At 36.9% G+C, this 21,969-nt stretch overlaps 1 protein-coding gene across 1 annotated transcript in view; it reads left to right on the top strand.

Annotated features, from left to right (window-relative positions):
- Positions 1-21,969, top strand: part of IQGAP2 (IQ motif containing GTPase activating protein 2) — a 350,559-nt gene that overhangs the window by 327,743 nt on the left and 847 nt on the right. The window contains exons 31-34 of the mRNA XM_043975838.1: positions 14,341-14,428; positions 17,850-18,062; positions 19,975-20,136; positions 21,503-21,642. Of these exons, the coding sequence (XP_043831773.1) occupies positions 14,341-14,428; positions 17,850-18,062; positions 19,975-20,136; positions 21,503-21,523 (484 nt within the window). The 3' untranslated portion in view covers positions 21,524-21,642. The remainder of the gene's footprint in view (positions 1-14,340; positions 14,429-17,849; positions 18,063-19,974; positions 20,137-21,502; positions 21,643-21,969) is intronic.

Below are 21,969 nucleotides of genomic sequence, written 5' to 3'. Positions count from 1 at the left end.
TAGGGTCATTTCATGATCACAGGAAAATCCATTTCTGGAAATAAGATTGGTGAGGAAGTTATTGGAACATAAATTTAATCTCCTATGTAAATTGATAATGTAGGCAGTCAGATAAATTACATGATGTCATCATCATCTTTACACCAGCACAGCTTAAGCTGTTTGTACTTTTTCATTTGTACTTTTCCGTTTCCATAATCTCGTGGGATACATTTAACTTGAAATATTCAAGTTGGGAAATAGTACGTCCAATAGTGCATCTACATATATATTGAACATTACTTTAGAGCTCTAAATCTTAAGTTATGTGGTTGTCAGATAAATTTCAGTTGTCTTGCCATTGATCTGCTTCAGATTAGAATCATTTGAGTCAATTCACTAATTCATATTTAAAATTACTGTGTTTGGTTTTTTAAATTGATGTTTCTAATATGAGCAAGTGATGTCCATTTCCTTTTTCACAAAACTATTTTGATTTACTGGATAGTTGTATTATGGGTTTGTGAGATTTAAAATTGGATATTAGATCATAAATCTCCCCTCTTTAACCTTTCCCTTAATTTATCTCCCAGAGTAGTAAATGGAAGAAGCTTCTGGTTTTCTAGTTAGAGCTTTATTGTGTGGTAGTTACCAGGTGATGTTGATTAGAGGGATAGGAAAGTAGAAATACAAAACAAATAGTCTTAAGTCTAAGCTTAGTCTATATTCTGTATAAAACTCACCAAAAGCCCAAGGCCACCTTTGGGGAGAGAGAGAGACTGAGTCAAGCACATGCTGCTAACCGTGAGCCAGGCTGAGTCGAACTCCAGTCAGCGTCTGTCTGTGCAGCACAGTCAGGAGACCAGCATAGCAGGAAAGAGCTCCCACTTCCGTTCTTTCCTTGCCTTTTAAGCTCACACCCCGGAAGTCAAGTGCTTAGCAGGCAGTCTGGCGTGCACAGCAGGCGGACTGGCATGCATAGCTCATGTCGTTGGTCTCCTCCCCGAAAGGGTGGTCCTTAAAAACAAAAATGGCGTCTCTCCATTATCGCTAACTGACTGTTAAAACTTTTTACCACATTCCCCCCTTTTGTTCCTCAAGAAACAAAATATTTCCTTGACAGAACAGTAAAAAGAATAAAATAACTACTGCTAACTAAGCCACCTGCTGGAGACTTACTGTAGAAGAGTTCCGCCCATGAAGCGAAGGTCTTTGAGGGCAAGACCAAGAGTCTTTTCTTTGGCGTCAGGAAGTGACATGGGCTAGTGGGAGGAGGAAGGAAGAGACTGGCGCTCAGTCTCGCTCTCTTTCCTGGGGATGCTGGTGGAGAAGGCAGCTAGAAATGTGCTCTCCCTTTAATAGATAGGAATCTAGGCCTTTCTTCTCTCTTTATCAAATTCTTATTCTCCTTAATAAATTCTTAAAAGTCTAACTCTTGCTAAAGCTTATAATTTATTGGTGACTACTCACTAGATATTTTAGACAGTTTAGCTAGAATTTTAGCCCTTAACAGGTTGAAATGTTACAAAGAACCCAGAAAAGCCTCTTTCCAATCCATTTTCTACAGTACTTCTTGAGTGACCTGAGGGTAGGATGACAAAAAAGTAAACATAAAAATGGCTTGCTCTCAAGGTGTTTGTATTCTATGGGGTAAGAGTAGGCCTAAATTTAACTTGGCATTTCATAATTTCAGGGTCCTGCTTTATGAGCCTCTATTCCTAGTGTTAACAGTCTTAAGTAGCAATTCTGTCTTTTCAACAAAGTGAGTGTGAGACATAAGATCCCCCACTGTACATGTGCTTAAGAGATCCTAGAGGCAAAGAATTGCTCTTTTCCACCCCAGAATGCAACATGGAACTGTTTTGATAATTCACTTAACCACCTTTCAGAGCATCCCATTTCCTCATCCATAATAATTAGATACTTAGAGTAAATAAGCTCTATGGTCCCTTAAAACTAAATCCTACGGTCCTCATTTAATGGAAACTGTAGTTATTTTCCAAAGAAAGCATGATCTCAAGAGAATAATATTCACAATGGCCACAATAATGTAAATGAAAGCAATACTAAAATCATAAAAATAATGTCTAGTATTCATATGGTTTGCAAAACATTTGCAAACATATGGTTTGCAAAACATTTTATAAATACTGTCTCATAACAACCCTGGGAGTTAGGGACTATTATCCCCATTTTACAGATGAGGAAACTCAGGCAAAGAGAGTTTAAACATGTTGCTCAGGGCCATCAGTATATGAGGCTGAATTTAAACCTGGGTCTTCCTGTCTCCATATCTAACACTGTACCACCCAAATATCTACACATCTAACACTGTACCACCCAAATATACACACAACTAAGCCATTAATTGTAATGGCCAGTCTTGATCATAGAGAAGAGATGGTGAAACTTATTTCTGTCATTTTGGTAGAGAGGTAGGAAACTACAGGAGCTGAACTTCACATTTACCTACACACATCATACGCACACGTATATATGTATATACATACATAGATAGATACATACATGCATACATACACACATGCTGCCAGATGGGATCTCTTTATTGATCAGTTTTCATTATCTGTTTTCCATGGTTAAAAGGGAGAGTGCAATGGAAATGACTTTTTAAAAGTCATCCATGAAACAACAAATATCTCCCTAGTACATCCCTCTGTGGATTTCTCTGATGTGCTTGAGTAGGATTTATGCCTTCATTTGAACATGGTGCCATTAAGCCCATGATGGTTTTATGCTTTTATTCATGAGACTATTCAACTAAGTTGACAGAGTAAGATGTGATTGCTACTAGAATACTCTAATGGATCAGTCATCTTACTGATATAAATATTGCCACCATCTTTGCCAGCCCTCCCTGTGTGATTCTTGTCACTTTCTTCCCCTAGGTTCTCCAAAGGGCGTCCACCCTGAGTGGTGGTTTTCTTCACTTTCTCTTGATGACATGAGGATACCCACTATTATCTCACTCTTGCCACAAGATGAGCCCAACTTTTTCCTTCTTCCTCCACTGTCCCGTGTCTGATTTTTTTTTTCCCTAGGGGGCCCCTGACCTGTCACAAAAAAACAGAGGAAAATTTCCTCTTCTGATACATGCCAGTACCTGCTCTATAATTTACAATCTTAAAGAGAGTTGCCTAGGGAAGCAAAGGGTTAAATGACCTGCCCAGGGTCAAATAAACAGTATGTATAAGAGGCAGGACTCCAGATCAGTTCTCTTTTTTCCAAGGCAGCTTTCTATCCACTACAGCACATTGCATCTCACCTTCAAGTGATGGGGCTCATCTTTAATTCTCCAAAGAATATACTTCATAATTTAGCAGCAGCCACTAGAAATCCTGAAGCAAACAATGAAAATTATTTTTGAATTGTTGTTCAGTTATGTTCAACTCTTCATGACCCCATTTGGGATTTTTCTTGGCAAAGGTACTGCAGCCATTCGCCGTTTCTTTCTCCAGCTCATTTTATAGAAACTGAGGCAAACAAATTTAAGTGACTTGTTTAAGTGACCAGGATCACACAGCTACTAAGTATCTGAGGCCAAATTTGAACTCAGGAAAATGAGTCTTCCTGACTTCATGCCTGGCACTCTCTCCTAAGTGCCCTTTGAAAATTATTACAAAGCACTTAGTTATACCATAACCAATAATGATACATCCGTCATAGCTGAGATGAAGATTTAGTCAACAAAAAGGTTTGGGGACCACCAATTGAAATGTAAAATAAATTTACCCTGCTTATTGCCCCTTTCTGTCCATGTAACCTTGTGCCACTCATTCAGCTTCCCTTGTGCTCAGTTCTATAAAATGAAGAAGTAGGACATGACAATCTCTCAGTTTACTTTAAGCTCTAGAATTCTAGGATCTTGTGATTGCATTTCTGTTCCATGTAGTCACTGGATAAATAGAAAATTTCAGTTTGGACCATTAACCCATTAATCCTCAGCTCATATCTGGTATCTCCACAGGAGAAGGGCCAACCAACTAATCTTATTGAGTAAAGAAGCTCTTATCCTCCATCTAGTATCCAGGCTCATAACACTGGTCCCTCTGTCCTTCAAACTTTGCTTCCCCTGGTTTCATTGTCTCCTCTTACATTATCACCACTAAAGTAAGCAAGTTTTCTTACTTTGATGGCCAGTTAAGATACAAAAATGTTCTCTCTGGTCTGCTACATGACCTTAGGCAAGGAACTTGAACAATTTGGTTCCCATTTTATATATATGTATATGTGTATATGTGTATATATGTATATGTATATATATATATATATTATATATATATATATATGAATAAAAAGAGAATTGGAGTTCCAGATGATCTTTGATTATTTCAAATCTGTAACATTCTGTGAATCATCCTGAAACCTTAAAAGACTGAAAAAAAACCCAACACATTTTAACTGTGGTCCAGGCCAGCAGTGGCTCCTAAGTCTAGATCATGGGCTAGGGTTGGATCTTGGTGGTCTATAGACCCAGAGGCCTAGGCAGAGGACTCTGTCTCAGAGCATGATCTTTAAATACTTGAATATATTGTTCATCACTTTATTACTAGACCAGCACAGTCACTAGATACTAAACTTATATAACTTGAGATTTATTTCAAATACATTCTAATAGTCTTGATTGTGTTCTTTCCCAAGACCTTGTTTAAAGCTGTTAGCAGAAAATCCCACCATCCTATTTTGATCTCAAAATCACTTCCTCTCTTTCCAAACTGTCAAAATACAACATCTAGGGTCTTGAGCAGCTTAGTGCCCCCTTCAAAACAGCTAGTCCAAGCCTTGCGACAACAAGTCTCACATATTTGAGTGAAAAGAACAAAGAGTTTGTGGTTGTGAGTCATCCTTAGCTGTCTGAATGTTCTCAGTAAGTCATCATGTCCTAAGTATTTTTCCCTTGTCACACACAATTCAGATTTATGCAATCCACTCAACTGACATGTACCATTTTTTTTTTTTTTAGTTATCTTGGGCAGAGTACTTTCATACAAAGTTACCCAGCTAAAGTAATGGCTAAAGACCCATGTTCCTATTTCCATGGCTATGACCTCTAGGCTTCAAACTATGTCAATACATTCCCATAGTAAATTCATTCAACAAGTACTGGTTGAGTACTTTCTATGCACAAGGCAAGACTGTTTTATGCCTTCTTGGAATGCAGATTTCAGTAAAGGAAATAGGTAAAAATAGCAGGCATTTACTCAGCACCTATGTGCAAGGTGCTAAAAAAAAAAATGCCCAATAGCAGTACTGGGTGAGGTCCAAGGAGGGAGAAGTTGATGGAGGGCATTAAAGAAGGCTTCATGGAAGACATAAAATACATGGGAGGTAGAGGGTTAACAGACAGAAATGGGAGTGAGAGGGTATTCCAGGCATAGAAGACAATCTGATCAAATACAGAAGCATAGAAACTCAGCATAATGTGGCTGACTATTTAGTGGGATTATATGAAAAAAACCTGAACTAGTCAGTTGGTCCCATGTTATGGAGAGGGTCTTGAATGACATGCAAGGAAGTTCTACCTTTACACAATAGATAACAGGAACCAGATTGATACAGGAAAAAAAAAGATTATTCTGGCAGCAACAGGAAGAATGATTGGGAAGAGCAACAAGAAAGTGGAATCAAGAAAACCTGTAAGGATAGTCATAGGTTTAAAGGATCTGTATAACTCTCTTTTACTGATAAGGAAACTGAGGCCTCAGGTAAGTGACTTACCTAAGGTCAGACAGATGGTTATCAGAGGTGAGATTTGAACCCAAGTCCTGTGATTCCAAGTTCAGTAATCTTTCCACTGTCTAGGCAGATGGCCATGAAATTTTGTACTATGATGGTGGTTGTGGGAATGGAGAAGAAAACCTGGATGGGAAAGAGATGGTGGTGATAGCGTCAACACTTTATAACAAATTGATTATGAGAATTGAAGGGAAATAACCGCAAGTTGCCAGCACGGGGAAAGGAAGCTTACTATGCTTGTTGCTTTGGGGAAATCACTTAACCTCCCTGGGCCTCAGTTTTCTCATCAGTCAAATGTAAGAGTCAGACTACATGGCCAATGAGGTCCCTTACATCTCTATATCCATAATCCTATGAGCCGGCATAAATGGTGGTACTCCAGATGGGAAGAGTACAACCAGGGAAGATACCAAGTTTCTTTTTGGACATATTTCATTAGAGATGCTGGTGGGACATGATGTAGGGATGTCCTTCTGGAACCTCTGATAGGTCGGGACCTCAGAAAAGAGGTCAGGGATGGACGTAGAAATTAAGGAATCATCTGTGTAGAGGAGCTTATTGAATCCAAAAGAGTAAATGAGATTGCTAATGGAGAGAATATGGAGAGAGATTATAAGAGAACAGCTAGGGAGGTAGAACAGCCAAGAGATTATAATAATAAGTGAGATTTGCCTGCCACTTTAAGGTTTGCAAAGCATTTGATATATATTATTTGATTTGATTGTCACAACACCCTTGTAAAATACTACATATATTGGTGTGCCCATTTTATAGATGAGGAAACTGAGGCTGAGAAAGAGGTTGTGTGACTTGACCATAGTCATACAGCTTATGAGGATCTGAGGGAGGATTTGAACTCAGGTCTTCCTGACTCCCAATTCTACTTCTCTGTCCACAATACCACATTTAAAAATGCCTCCAAAGCCAATGAAGAGAGTATATCTAGTAAGAAGGGATATGGTCAGCAGTGTAAAAAGAGACAGAGAGGATAAGAAGGATGAAGATTGGGGAAAGGCCACATTAAGTGTGGAAATCAGAAAGTCCGTGGCATTTCAGAGAGCAGTTTCAGTAGAGTGGTAAACATTGGAACCAGATTGTAAGAGGATGGGAGAGAGTTGGTGGTGGGGAAGTTGAAGTGTAATTATTATGATCTTTTTCCCAAACCTTAACTGTGAAGAGGAGGAGAAAAATAGTCATTGGAAGACTTTCTCTTTTTGTGTTTTGTTTTTTGAAGATTGGGGACATCCAAGTACAGTGTCATAGAAAAAGAGAGAGATTGAAGGTATTAGAAAGGGTCCGACTGCTGGAGCCAAGGTCCTTTAAGGAAGTATGGATGGGAAAGAAAGGATCAGAAGCTCAAGTAGGGATTGTCCTTAAGAAGGAGTACGGGGGGCAGCTAGGTGGCACAGTGGATGGAGCACCGGCCCTGGATTCAGGAGTACCTGAGTTCAAATCCGGCTTCAGACACTTAACACTTACTAGATGTGTGACCCTGGGCAAGTCACTTAACCCCAATTGCCTCACCAAAAAAAAAAAAGTTAAAAAAAAAAAGGAGTACGAATATTTCTTTCTCAGGTGACCAAAGGAAAGGAAGAAAGAAATGGTGATGATGCTGTGAATGCTGTTCTTCCATCAAAGGAGACTGAGGAACAGACAGAGAGAAGTGTCACAAAAACCCAGAGAGGAAGGAATATCCAGGGAGGAGAGGGAAGTCAAAAGTGTCACATGATCCAGAGTGGTCAAAAAGGAAAAGGACTGAGAAAAGACCATCAGATCTGTCCGTTAAGAGATCGTTGGTCACTTTGGAGAGAGCAGTTTCAGTTCAGTGATGAGGTCAGGTTTTTTAACTCATGTCAGACTTTACATTTTTTCCATAATGGATTTCATCTTATTAGATTCAGCCCATTCAGTCAGGATCTTTTTTGAAGCCTGACTCTGCCATCTACTATGTCATCTGTTCTTTTATTCAAGTTATTGGTGAAAATGTTAAGCAATCCAGGGCCAAGGCCAAGTTACATGTCCCTGTAACATTCCGCTATAGACCTCCTGACAAGTTAACATCAAACTGATATTCACTACTGTTTGAGTCAAGCAATTCAACAAGTACTAAATCCATTTAATTTTATTATTATCTAGTCCATATCTCCTGATCTTATTTGTCTCAAGCACCCTACCTATATTATAAACTCCATCAGCATTATCTCTGTATCTGCTACTTACACAGTCAGTACTCAAAAATCACTTGATAAAATATCATGCTAAACTTAGCCCCACAGAAGAAATAAGAAAATATACTTCCCTTCATTCTTCACAGAAATGAGACACAAGGAGTGTGGAATATTGCATATGTTGTCAGGTTCAGTTGATGTGTTGGTTAGTTTTGGTGAACTGTTTTTTGGGTTTTTTTCCTGCCTCTCTCTGTATTATTTGTTATCACAAAGGATGAATCATTGAGTAGCAAAGAGGGGAGAGATGCATCTTGAAAGTTGATAGAAAAACCAGATAACAATAAAATGTTTAATTTTTTTAAAAAATAAAGTTCTTCATAAGCTGTGTATACATACATACTCATACATGCAAACACACCTATACATATACATAGATAAATGTACACCTAAATGCATATACATATATATACCATATAGATCATATATACATATACAAATATCTTAGAAGGTATTTTTCCATTGAATGTGAAAAAAAAAGACTAACTTTTAAGGTCTCTACTAACAACTCAAGTATCTTTGCCAAAAATAACCCAGGTGGGGTCATGAAGTATTGAACGTGACTGAAAAATGACAGAACAAGAACAACAGCAAATGTCTCCTCTAACTCTTAAAATTGTGCCAAATGGGGACCACAAGAAGGACCAGGTAAAAGGCAGAGACAAGTTAAAGCAATTCCATCTATAGTTCACTTAGGCAATGAGGAGGAGAGAACTTTTTAAAGCAAATGCCCTACTAATGTTGAGTGGCTTCTTTGAATACATGAATGTAGTTATTGTAGCAATTGTTAAGTTAGGATGCTGTCTGTGGTCAAACTTTAGTTCTAAACTTAATGCAAAAATGTTTCAGTACTCAGGGGATCTTTATTCCCAACAGTGTGAGTACTTACTCTAACAGGACAGATTCTACCTATTCCATACTTATACTGGACATATCTCATTGTTGCACTGGAGGTGACTCTGACTTCTTGAAGGCTGCACCAATAGACTGCAAACTCTGGCCAACTGTTGAGTTAGAAGGGCTTCATATTTGTTTTTGGCAAATACTGCTTTTCTAGTACCAACCTAGTTAAGAGCACAAAGACTCATCGCCAGGTGGTAATGAATTCTCTTCAGTTCACTTAACTCTGGTTGCCTCAGTTTCTTCATCTGTCAAATAATCTGGAGAAGAAAATGGCAAACCACTCCAATATCTTTGCTAAGAAAAATTCAAACGAGGTCACAAAGAGTCAGGCAAGACTGAATAACAACAACCCCCCCCCCAAAAAAAAAATGGGTGTGGAACACTGCACATACAATGAGACTCATTTAACATGTTGGTTAGTTTTGCTGAATTGCTTCTCTTCTCCTGTCCCCCTTTTTGTTCCTTGTTATAAGAGGTGGTTCTTTGGGTAGAGAAGAAGGAATGTATTTGGAAATTTAGGGATGGGGAAATAGCCAAGGGACAGCCTGTGTGTTCCATTGACATCCAAATATCCAATGTCAGACTCTGGAAAAGGGCCCTTAGCACATTAGATGAGCTCCCATAGAAGATTTATGGGAAAATATAGACAAGAATAGTGTAAAATGAAAATATATAGATGGGTTATACAAACAATGGTGTAATGAATATTTTGCTAGAGTTGGAGTCAAGACCTGAATCCAAATCATCCAAACTCTAAAAAAACTATTAATGTCAGATCTTTTCCTAGCCATGACTACCATTATCATCACGTCTCTATTCCATTTGTTCACAGTGAGACAGTCCTTCGAAGTCCATATCTGGTCTTCCTAGAAGACCAGAAGACAGAGACTGTCTTATTTGTATTCTCTCCAATTCCCCAATGCCTAGTACAGTAATCTGAGCGTAATAGCCGCTTAATAAATGTTTGTTGAATTGGAACTGCCTTTTCTTTTTTCTTTTTTTTTTAACTTGGAAAAATCATAATTTGAAACTGTTCCTTAATGTAAAGGTACAAACTGGAAAAAGAAGAAACATCCTAAATGGCTGTCTAAACAGCAGCTTCCACAGAAGTCCAGGCAGCCTCCCACATGTTTGTAATTAGATCTTTGCCTACATTTGTCTGTTAGTGGATTATGTTTTAAACATTCCCAGACTTTTTCCCAGTCTCTCCTATATTTTAGGATCTTGGAACCAGACAAGGTCATTTTCTCCTGAAAGAAAAAAGTGCTAAATTTGTCATGTTTCTTGGTACTTGATTTATACACTGAAATTTTAAAAATAAAACTTGGTCTCTTACATGATTTCTCACAGTTCTCAGAAATGAAAATAGTTGATTTCTCTAAATGAGCCCATGACAGAGGCGTATTGTTTTGTAATTGCCTGTGTTCTTCTAAGTATGAGAAACCTTTAGGATAAATGGACATTCTGTTTTCATTAGATTTTGCTTCTGCTTTTACACAGATTGGGCATGTCTGCTCTCATTTGTAAAGGAATTGATTATATGGTGATATAATTGTATGTGTGTCTGTGTGAACACATTTGAAAGACAAAGTTTAAGGCAACAGCAGGATCTATGAAAGCACAGACATAAAATTAAATCTATTTTTAGTTTAAGGAATCAAAAGGAAACTTCTCTTTAGGAAAATTCTTTAGTAGTATAGGAATCCATTTCTACTAATCATGTTTTGCATGGTTTAAAGAAAGCCCTGTACATGGAATGTACTGATGAAAATCAGTACTTGCTCGTCCTTTATGCTAAAAATTCTTCATTTCTTTGACCAGTGCATCTAATCCCTGATTAAGTAAGGATTACCAGATGACAGTGTGCAGAACGCATCCGGCTGGCCCACCAGATGTTTTCATGGGCCCCTGGGAGGAAGGGCTGCCAGAAGTTTCCTGGCTCTTAGCTAGCTAAGGCTGACCAACTTTCCTTCTTTTTTTCCCCTGTCATTGAAAAGGTCAATCTTTTTTTTTTTAACATTCATTGTTTGAAATTTTGTGTTCCAAATCCTTTCCCTCCTGTCCCTCCCCAACCCATTGAGAAGCCAAGTAATATGATATCAATTATACATGTGAAGTCATGCAAAACCTATTTTCATATCAGCCATGCTGGGGGTGGGGAAAAGCAAGAAAAATAAAGAAAATGAAAAAATATGCTTTAGTCTGTCCTCAGAGTTCATCAATTCTCTCTCTGGAGGTAGATAACATTTTTTATCATGGATCCTTTGTAATTTAATTGATCTGAATGGCTAAGTCTTTCACAAATTGATCATAATTATAGTATTGCTCTTACTGTGTACAGTGTTCTCCAGGTTCTGCTCACTTCATTTTGCATCACTTTATATAAGTCTTCCTAGGTTTTTCTGAGACTATCCTGTTCATCATTTCTCATACAATGGTATTCCATTACATTTATATACTACAACTTGTTCAACCATTCCCCAATTGATTGGTACCCCCTCAATTTCCAATTCTTTGCCACCACCACCACCACAACAACAACAACAAAAAAAAACCTTATGGGTCCTTTTCCCTTTTCTTTGATCTCTTTGGGTTATAAACCTAATGGTGGGTCAAAGGGTCTACACAGTTTTATGCCCTTTGGGCATAGTTTCAAATTGTTTTGCAGAAAGGTTGGATCGATTCACAACAATACCAACAGCGCATTAGTGCCCCCTCTTTTTCCACATTCACTCAAGAAGTCATCATTTTATTTTTCTGTCATGTTAGCCAATTTGATAGGTATTAGATGATAGAATTGTTTTAATAAGCATTTCTCTAATCAATAGTGATTTAGAGGTTTTTTTTTTCATGTGACTCTTGATAGTTTTGATTTCTTCTTCTGAAAACTGCCTCTTTTTATCTATCCTCTGACCATTGATCAATTGGGGAATGGCTCTTACTTGTATAATTGTATAATTTAGCTCAGTTTCTTATATATTTGTGAAATGAGCCCTTTATCAGAGAATTTTACTGTAAAATATTTTTGCCAGTTTCCTAATTTCTTTCTAATTTTGGCTGCATTGGTTTTGTTGAACAAAACTTTTAATTTCATATAATCAAAATTATCTGTTTTACTTCTTATGATCCTCTCTATCTTTTCTTTGGTCATAAATTCTTCTAATATCCATAGATCTAACAGGTAAATTTTTCCTTGCTTCCGTAAATTATTTATATCACCCGTCATGCCTAAATCATTCACCCATTGACCTTATTTTGACATTCAGTGTGAGATGTTTGTCTATAGCTAGTTTCTGCCAAACTCTGTTTTCTTTAGTTTCTGCTTTCTAAAAGTTTGCATGAAATGATGAGTTTTGGCCCCCAAAGCTTGGATTTTGGAATTTGTCAAACAGTAGATTAATGTGAACATTTACCATGCCTACTTTCTACAAGTAGAGCCTAATACTCCCCACTTGCTCCTCACCCACTACACCATACTCCCCCCCCCAAACCCCTCCACACACACACTGTACTATATATTGACCCAGAAGTACAATTATCTATCTGTGATACCCATATCAGGTACCTACATCAACAGATGGGTAGGTGCCATTGAGAAATTTCTGCTTGCCCCTCTCCCAACCTAGCATACTTATCCTTGCTATGTGGAATGTATCTTTTAATTAAAAAAAAAATTAAAGAAATCTGTTTGCCTAGATACATTGATCAAGTTAATTACTAATTCATCAAATTACTAATTAATTGTTAATAATTATTTGTTACAAGTTTGCCCTATCCTCCAGGACATACCCTGGGATTCGAAAAATAATTTAGTGTATCCCATTATTATCTTTCTTATTAAAGATATTAATTTTAATGAAAGAAAAGAGTTTTTATACCATTCATAAGACTAAAAACATGTTTAAATATTGTTTATTTCATCTCTCATCCTTTTAAAAATTTCTCTTGTGTATATTTTACATTAAACACTATATTGGTACAGCAGTGTATAATGTAACTTATAAATTAACTTATGTCATATATAAAAGTATATATATACATATGTAAAACACATTAAATGAATGCTAAATTTTTATTTTTTTTTTGATGGTAGGATTTTGTGATCAAAAGAGTTTTGAGACCATTTCTCTAGACCCTTCACCAAATCTTTGATAACCTTAATTTGAATCTTGACTGGAGTTTGGAAGCCAATATATGTACAGCAATACATTTTTTCTTATTTTCTTTTGTTTTGCTTTCCTTCAAAGCTGAAAAAAAAGTCAAAGCTGGCACATAGTATGTATCAAATAAATGCTTGTGATTGACTTCGTTATAGATTGACAAGGTCAGGTTTTGTCCTTCTCAGTTTGGTACATTGGTTCTTTGGCTGGTCCTACTCCTCATAACACATATACCCCTTTATTGAAGCTTCCATACCACAAGCAATTCCAGCCCACATTGGCCTACAAGTGTGAATGTTTCCCATTACAGGGAAATCATTATATATGTGTATAAATATATGTATGTGTATATTTGTGTGTATGTATAACTACAACTATAAATGTAAATATAAATATGAATATACACACGGGCAGCTGGGTGGCACAGTAGATAAAGTACTGGGTCTGGAGTCAGGAAGACTCATCTTCTTGAGTTCAAATCTGGCTTAGACATTAGCTGTGTGATCCTGGGAAAGTCACTTAACCCTGTTTGCCTCAGTTTCCTCATCTGTAAAATGATCTGGAGAAGGAAATGGCAAACCACTACAGTATCTTTGCTAAGAAAACCCCAAATGCCGGGGTCATTAAGAGTTGGACACAACTGAAATGATAAACACACGCAGATACACATATGTATAAATATGAATATACACTGTGGATATAATATAAAATATATATACACATATACTTAGATGTGTATACATGTGTACACACATATACATATACACATGTATGCATGTATGCACACAGTATCACACTTTGGTCAATTGACCACTAAGGTCCTTTCCAGCTCTGAATCCTATCAATTGAGGGCTGCTATACATTATAGATAGACAGACAGACACATACATACATACTCCCATAGATGTGTGTATATATATGTATTATCTCCTTAAAGAAGGATCTTTCTTTGTAAAGATCATAAAAAGGAAATTCAATGTTTTTCATATCTCTGCACAATAACTAAGCAACAGTACCTATTCCTCATGCCCACCCACAAAAAAAAGGAATCAAACTCAAAAAGGAAGAAGAAAAAGCATAAATACTATGTCTTATAATGTATTCTTTAAGCACAATCACATATCAGTTGCACAGGGTGTTGTAAAAGATGGACTTGGATGGGCCAGCTTGCATTGAATTTCTACAGGAATGAGAAGTGTCTTTGAGATCTTGTGTGAGTAAGTGTTTGTAAAGTATCTCAGAGAAAGCACAAAGACACTGACGCAGAAGGGCTGTGTTTCTCTGAGTCAAATTTTTACTTTTTCTCTCATTTTACAAAGGACAAAAAAGCTGGTCCTCGATGTAATCCGAACACAAACAGGGACCTCATTGGCAGAAGTCCTACAGACACCAGCAACTCCAGAACAGGTAAATTTTCTTTGGATATGTGGATAGCAGTCAGTAAAATATCTGGGGGGACCTAGGTGGCACAGTGGATAAAGCACTGGCCCTGGATTCGGGAGGACCTGAGTTCAAATCCAGCCTCAGACACTTGACACTTACTAGCTGTGTGACCCTGGACAAGTCACTTAACCCTCATTGCCCCGCAAAAATAAAATAAAATAAAACATCTGGGAAGTTATTGTCATCCCAAATACTTGGAAGGTATTTTGGAGATTGCACTGTGCTGTGCTCTCATCTAGCATGTTGGCTAATAATACATGAACAATAGCCATGATAGTGGCTAGCATTTAGTTGTTTTTGTTGTTGTTGTTTTTTTAACAGTGCCTAAATCTTTATTTTTCATAACCTACATGTCCCAAATTAGTTTTAAATTGTTGACACAAAAAAGAAACTTAAATTACCAATAGTTTACATGTAACCTTTATTCCAGTCTTTTGGGGGGGGGGGCAGTGAGGGTTAAGTGACTTGCCCAAGGTCATACAGCTAGTAAGTGTCAAGTGTCTGAGGCTAGATTTGAACTCAGGTCCTCCTGACTCCAGGGCCAGTGCTCTATCTATGCCACCTAGCTGCCCCTTGATTCCAATCTTAATAGAAAAATGTAGAACAAAAATAAAAACCTCAATGAGCTTCCATATTCCACTTCTAGTTGACAAATTGGCAGTTGTTACTCTCTCCTTAAATCTTTGATTGTCTGCTGCTATTTGTGTAATAGGTTACAAAGCACATAAAAACCCTCAACTATAGCAGGCTAAAGGAGATAGATACAAAGTGGTATGCACCATTAGTCAAATGGTGCTCTAGGGAAACAATGAATCACATTCAAACAAGACCTTTTTCATGACAACTACAGAAATGTTAAAAGATAAATACTACAAAAGTTTGTCGTCACTGTATCAGGGGACTTCTAGTAACCAAAGATAATGAAATCAAGGGGGGAAGAGGGCTGATCTAAAGTGTCATGGCACTCACCACTATAAATTAATTTATGGGAAAACTGGGCCAGATTCTGTACTATTAGTTGTTGTTTTAAGGTTTGCAAGGCACTTTACAAATAGTATCTCATTTGAACCTTGCAGCAACCCTCAGAGGTAGATATGATTATCCTTGTTTTATGGAGGAGTAAACTGAGGCAGGTTATGTAACTTTCCCAAGGTCAGCTGACCACTAAGATCCTTCCCAGTTCTAATCATTGATCCTATCAATTCAGGGCTGCTATATATACCTTGTGTCAACTAGCACCTTTCAAGTAATCTGAACACAATCAAGAAAGAAAGCATTAGAATTATACTGAGGGGGGCAGCTAGGTGGTACAGTGGATAAAGCAACAGTCTTGGATTCGGGAGGATCTGAGTTCAAATCCAACCTCAGACACTTGACACTTACTAGCTGTGTGACCCTGGGCAAGTCACTTATCTGTCATTGCCCTGCCAAAAAAAAAAAAAGAAAAAGAATTATACTGAATAGTTTTGAAGTGCCTTAGATTCATCATTGAGAGCATTCACTATTGAACCATGGATTTGGTGGCACACTGCTTAATATTTCTGGTTGCCAGCATCCTAAATGGAGCAATTTTTTTTTCCTTCTCTTGCACATTTGATACCTGAAGAATCATTCCATAAAATCAAAATCTCTTCTGTTGACTTTAGAGTCTCTTTTTCAAGCCCATTATGTCCAGGGTGTCATATTTATTTTAAATGGAAACACAGTCCCATTCTGTATGGGTTTTTTATTTTATCAACAGCTTGAAATGTTTTCATTGTTCTTGGTAAAATTTGTACTTTCAATCTAAGTTTAGTTTAAAATGTCTACCATTGTTTAAGCTGTAAGGAATAATATGGTGGTAAAAATTACTAAATTAAGTGGAAGCTGTTTGTTTTCTTATATTGAGCAGAATTATTCCCAGTTTCCCTAGTTGAGCTTCACTAACTCTTGCCTACTCACCAAAATAAAACTTTTGTAAGGATTTTGTTGTAAAGGAGCCAAATGTCTGAGTTAATTGGATATTCCTTAAATCATAGAAACAAAATATGTTGTGGGCAGAAAGCTGCATTATTTAGTGGGATATTTTTATCTTTATTGTTCATTTTTGTTACTGTTATTTACTGTTTTGTTGTTTCCAACCTAAATGTTTGCTGGCAAACATACAAATAACTTTGCTTTTATCATGGTATCCATCAACTGTATACCTAATATGATCTACAATCAGTTAATTAAATATAACCCACCAATAACACCCATAATTCTTTGTAGGGTACAGTTCAATGAGGAGGCGGAACAGCTGTCAGAGTTATTAAAGACTTTTCTCATACAAATAACAGGAAATGTTTGTCATCATCCTTTTTGTTTTTTAGAAATCTCAGACTCTCTGGATTTCTTAGCTTTGTCCATATTATCAGGGTTTAAGTCTACAGGAGCCTCTTCTTCCACACAGATAACTCCTGACTGTTCTATGAGTCTATATCTACCAATAATCATCCTGACAGAACACCAACATGTGCCGGATTTCAGCCTTTGTTTTGGCCCACTTTCTAGGGCTGCCAAAACCATATTTCACCCAACAACCACAGATTCAGAACTCAGAGGATTCATAGACATTATCCTTTTCCAAACCCTTCATTTTATACATGAAGAAATCGAGACCCAAAGAAGCGTTAGGGGCACACAAGCAATTGGTACAGAGCTGAGATTTGAACCACTTATTCCTGCTCTAAATTTAGCACACTTTCCATAGAGCCACACTGCTTTTGAAATTTTATTTCAATTTCACCTAGTGTCTTTTCTGGAAAGGAAGGTCCTGTGTTTGAAAAAGTAAGGATATACCTATTGTTAAAAATAATGTTAGCTTTGGTAGTGGGGGTAGCCATTTAAAACTTTTTTTGACTGATATTGGTTTTTTTAAAAAGAAGCTTGTTGATGTGCATTTCCATCTTACATGCAGCATATAGCTATTTAAAGATATAGAATTATTTCTTTGTAAAAGCCTACTTCAATTAAATAGATTTATTCTCCAGGATTTTGTTTGGGGGGGGTTTTCTGTCAAAAGGAGCACTTTTTAGATTTTTCTAGCATGGTCTTTACTAATTTAAATACCCATTGCTCACCTTTCATTCTTCCTTTCCTCCTTTTCTCCCTTCCTTTCATCTCTTCCTCCTTTCCTTCTTTCCCTAACTCCCTCCCTCCTTCCCTCCCTCTATATTTCCCTTCCTCTGTTTCTGACTGTGTCTGTGTCTCTATGTCTATTTCTATTTGTCTCTATCTCTGTCTCTTTCTATGTGTGTGTGTCTGTCTGTCTGTCTGTCTCTGTCTCTCTCTCTCCCCCTGTCTCATAGGGACAAGACAGAAAGGAGGATGAAAAAATCAAAAAATATTTCTTTATGCTTCCCAGGAACTTAAACATTCCTTAGAGATGAAGAATAGGGCAATTTTGGATTCCAAGACCCCTGAAGAAATGAAAAACAACCAGTCCATGCTTGAGGATGGCCAGCTACCCTTAGAGCAAAAGAAGAGAAAAATTCAGAGGAATCTTCGAATATTGGAACAGAATGGACTTGTATCATCAGAAAATAAATACCAAGAAGTTCTCAATGAGATTGCTAAGGTTTTTGGCAATGATATTCTTTCTTATTTATTCGACAAAAATTTGTTGAGCGCCTACTCTGTGCAAGTTGTTGGGCTAATTGCTATATAGGGGTACCGAGATGTATAAGACACACTCCATGATTTCCACAGGAGCTTAAAATTTGTAGCGATTTGACATAGCTATTGATAACGACCAGCTTATACAAGACCACAGATGCCTTCCTCAAAATTCGGAGAAAGTAAATGTTCTACAAATGTATTGAAAAGCTACAACCACCCCCAATTAAAAAGCACCTCTGAGTTTGGGGGAATAAACAGAAGCCAAGAGTGGCTTTATAGAGTTTTAAAGTTTTCATGATACTTAAGGTGCTCTTAAACATGACATCAGAATGCTAACATTACATGAACTTCTATTCTGCAAGTATTTCTTTGTCTGATTCTTTGGCCTAAATACAATCATAAAAGGTTTGCAGTTGAACTGCTATCTAGTTTCTGCAATTTCTCTTGCAAATCTTGCTGACAAAAAGTCTCAAACTATTGTGGGCCTAAAGAAAAAAAACAACAACATAGGAAGTGACTATGTGCTCTGCATGTCAGAGATAAAAGAAGTTATACATTGTATAGGAAAGAATTTTCATCCTTTCATACTCCCTCCATCCCTTATAAATTTACCTGCATCCAAGAAGGCAAAAATGAGTTAGTTGAGAGATTAAAAATATATTCACAGCTTCTCACATAAAGAAAAAAATATGCTCAGCTCCATGTTGCTGTGGAAATCTCTGGGTATTTCTAACTATAGGTTTGCTTCCTTTGAGCCCCCGGGATGACTTATGGCCCTTTGTTACTATGGAGAAGTGATAAAGAGTTTTTTAGGGGTGGAGGAGAGTCTTTTTTTTTTCTTAAGGCTGTTACTATAAGACATTTACCCCAACTGGATCCCTGTTAGGAAGGAATCTCACTTAAGGTGGTAGAAGAGTGCCTTCAACTAATCTTAGAAGTTTCTGTGGGAACACTTAAAAATTGGTATACCCACATCAGTGTCAAATTTTCAGCCCAGCTACAAGCCACCATGACACTACTAAACCAGATTAAAATGTTATTATGAAATGTTTATCAAAAAAAAACATTCTATGCAACATAGATAATGTTAATTTGTGGTTTTCTAAGTCAATATTTGGTCTGTAGGAGTTGCTTCTCTTTGAGTTTGACACCACATGTCTAGCAGAAGCACCAAGAGAAACCTATTTTCTAAAGCAAAATACATCTAAATCCTGTCCATTATATTGCAAAGAATGAGATTGATTTCTAGAAGTCAAAACTGCATATCAGTTATAGACAGTAGCCTTTTCACACTCCAGGACTTGTTTTGAAGTCCAGTCTAAAGCCTTTATCGGCATTGAGAAATCATGGATATTCTTCCTGTGAAATCTCTTAGGAAAATGAGTTTGTCAATCAAAAAATAAAAATTGTTCTTATTTCCTCAAGTGAATAAAATGATCATTAGTGGACCCCACCCATCAATCCAATGCATTTATTCAAAATGTAATGAATGTTCAAGAGTCTAGAGAAATTATATAATCCCTGCCAAAGAGTGCAGCAGCAACTGGGTTCAAAACACTAATTTTTGTTATAGCCATTTGTGAGATTATTCTAAAATTCTTGCCACTGTTATACAACAGTGAAACTGGCCTTAGCAATTATCTTGTAATTATCAACTCCCTATTCTTATATAAGTTCAAAAACAATTTTTTTTTGCAGGTGAGAAATTGAAATAATGACTTTCTCTAGAAACTTGCAGATCACACATAATTGAAATAAGAGAAATTAGTTCATGAAACTGTATTTCCATCCCAAATTAGCAGTGATTTAAAGCAACTTTCAAAATGCATTTCTGCATTCATCCTATATAATGGGCTCATATTTATCCTCAGGATATCCGGAATCAAAGACTGTACCGTCAAAGTCGGAGGGCTGAGTTGGTGAAACTCCAGCAGACCCTGAATGCTCTTAATTCCAAGTCAGCATTTTTTGAAGATCAAATTAATTATTATGACACCTACATAAAGACTTGTTTAGACAACTTAACAAGAAAGGTAAGTTCAGATCATCCACCTTCTGAAGGCCTTTCTTACATTCATGAGGAAAACCAGAGATGCCTGTGGTTTGAGTCTGTTGGGTTTGGGTTCTAAAAAAGTGAACCATCATCATCCATTCTGTCTGTCACCATTTACAAGTGTGAGCTGAAGAAGCACAAGTGGATTATGAAATGCCATTTTCTATATCAGCTTTATAAGATATAAATATATATATATATATTTATAACTTTTAAATATAAACTTTATAAGTTCCTACCTACTTGTAATCATTTGAGTACTAATTCGTGGAGAGGTTATAAGAATGTAGGAATTTTACATTCATTAAGTAGATGATTACTATCAGAATTGGGTACTTAATACTTTTTTTTATTAAGAGATAATTACTACATGTCATAACATTCCATGTATAGAACATCTGTGCATCTATCTTTTTGTTCATTTATTTCACTTGTGTCTGCCTCTTTGTGACCCCATTTGGTATTTTCTTGGCAAAGATACCAGGATACTTTACCATTTCCTTCTCCAGCTCATTTTACAAATGAGGAAACTGAGGCAAACAAGGTTAAGTGACTTTCCTAGGGTCACACATCTAGTAAATGTATGAGGCTGGAGCTGAACTCAGGAAGAGGTCTTTCTGACTCCTGGCCTGGTTCTCTATGCACCAAGGCGCCACCTAGCTACCCCATTAGGCTACTTCTAATGAAATCATATATTTAAAAATTCATGAGTTGAGCTTTTAACAAGAAGTTCAATTTTTCTATTAACAGATAAATTACAGGTTTATTACTAATGCAAATATTAACATGTGCTTAATAATAATAAATAGCTGGTATTTGTTTTACAAAGAGCTTTACATATATTAACTCACTTGGTCTTCATAATTATCCCTGTTTTACAAGTGAGGAAACTGAGGCAAACAGAGGTTGTGATTTGTCTAGAATCACACAACTAGTGACTGAGGCCAAATTTGAACTCAGGTCTTCCTGATTACAAGTCAAGCATATAGTCTATCCATGGCACCATCTCTATCTTCCTATAGACTCTAGTGGGTAGTGGTAGAGATACTAAATTAAAAAAAAAAAAAGATTATCAATTAAAATACTACATGTACAGAAGTTCATGGTTTCATAGACAATCTTCTTTCTTGTTCTCAGCAAACTGAAATTTTCATGTTGGTTGATGATCAAGTTCATAATCTTTAAAAATGTTATTGTATTGAAAAATGTCCATTGTATTGGGGGAGAAGTATTTTGAATGTAGCAAAGGCAGGGATGAATTATTTAATACATTATATATTTCAGGTTAGCCCTGCCATTAGAAAAATCTATTTGTAGAATGATGAAAGTCTTTCCTCTCTTATCAGAAACACACGGAGGTCATTTAGATTACTTTGGAAGAGAAGAAGCAAGGAGATACAAAAAAGTCCAAACCAGTAAGTACACAAGGCAGCCCAACTCCATGATAGGGGGATCCTGCTGGAGATGGAAGACCTCAGACCAATCAGTGAGTGTTACTTTGCACCTGCAGGGGAAGCCAATTACCCTTTAACTACTTCTATAGAGGCCCCATTAAAAGCATCTGCTACACTTGAGAAGAAATTTTTGGGGTCTATGACTCATTATAGCCTACTAGGGTATAATCTAAATTTCTTAGCCTAGTATTCAGTGGCTTTCTCAATCTGACCCTAGCCTAAATTTTTAAGCCTCTTATCTCTACCTACTCACCTTCTAAAATCACCCACTCCTGCTAAACTGAACTACACTTAGCAAGCCTGGGCTTTCTCCTCTTATTCATTGTCTTATTGTCTCTCTTTCTCTCTTTAGGGGTGCT

This window comes from Dromiciops gliroides, chromosome 1 (genome assembly GCF_019393635.1).
Source record: "Dromiciops gliroides isolate mDroGli1 chromosome 1, mDroGli1.pri, whole genome shotgun sequence".
NCBI lineage: Eukaryota > Metazoa > Chordata > Mammalia > Microbiotheria > Microbiotheriidae > Dromiciops > Dromiciops gliroides.
This window is presented reverse-complemented; position numbering and strand designations above follow the sequence as displayed.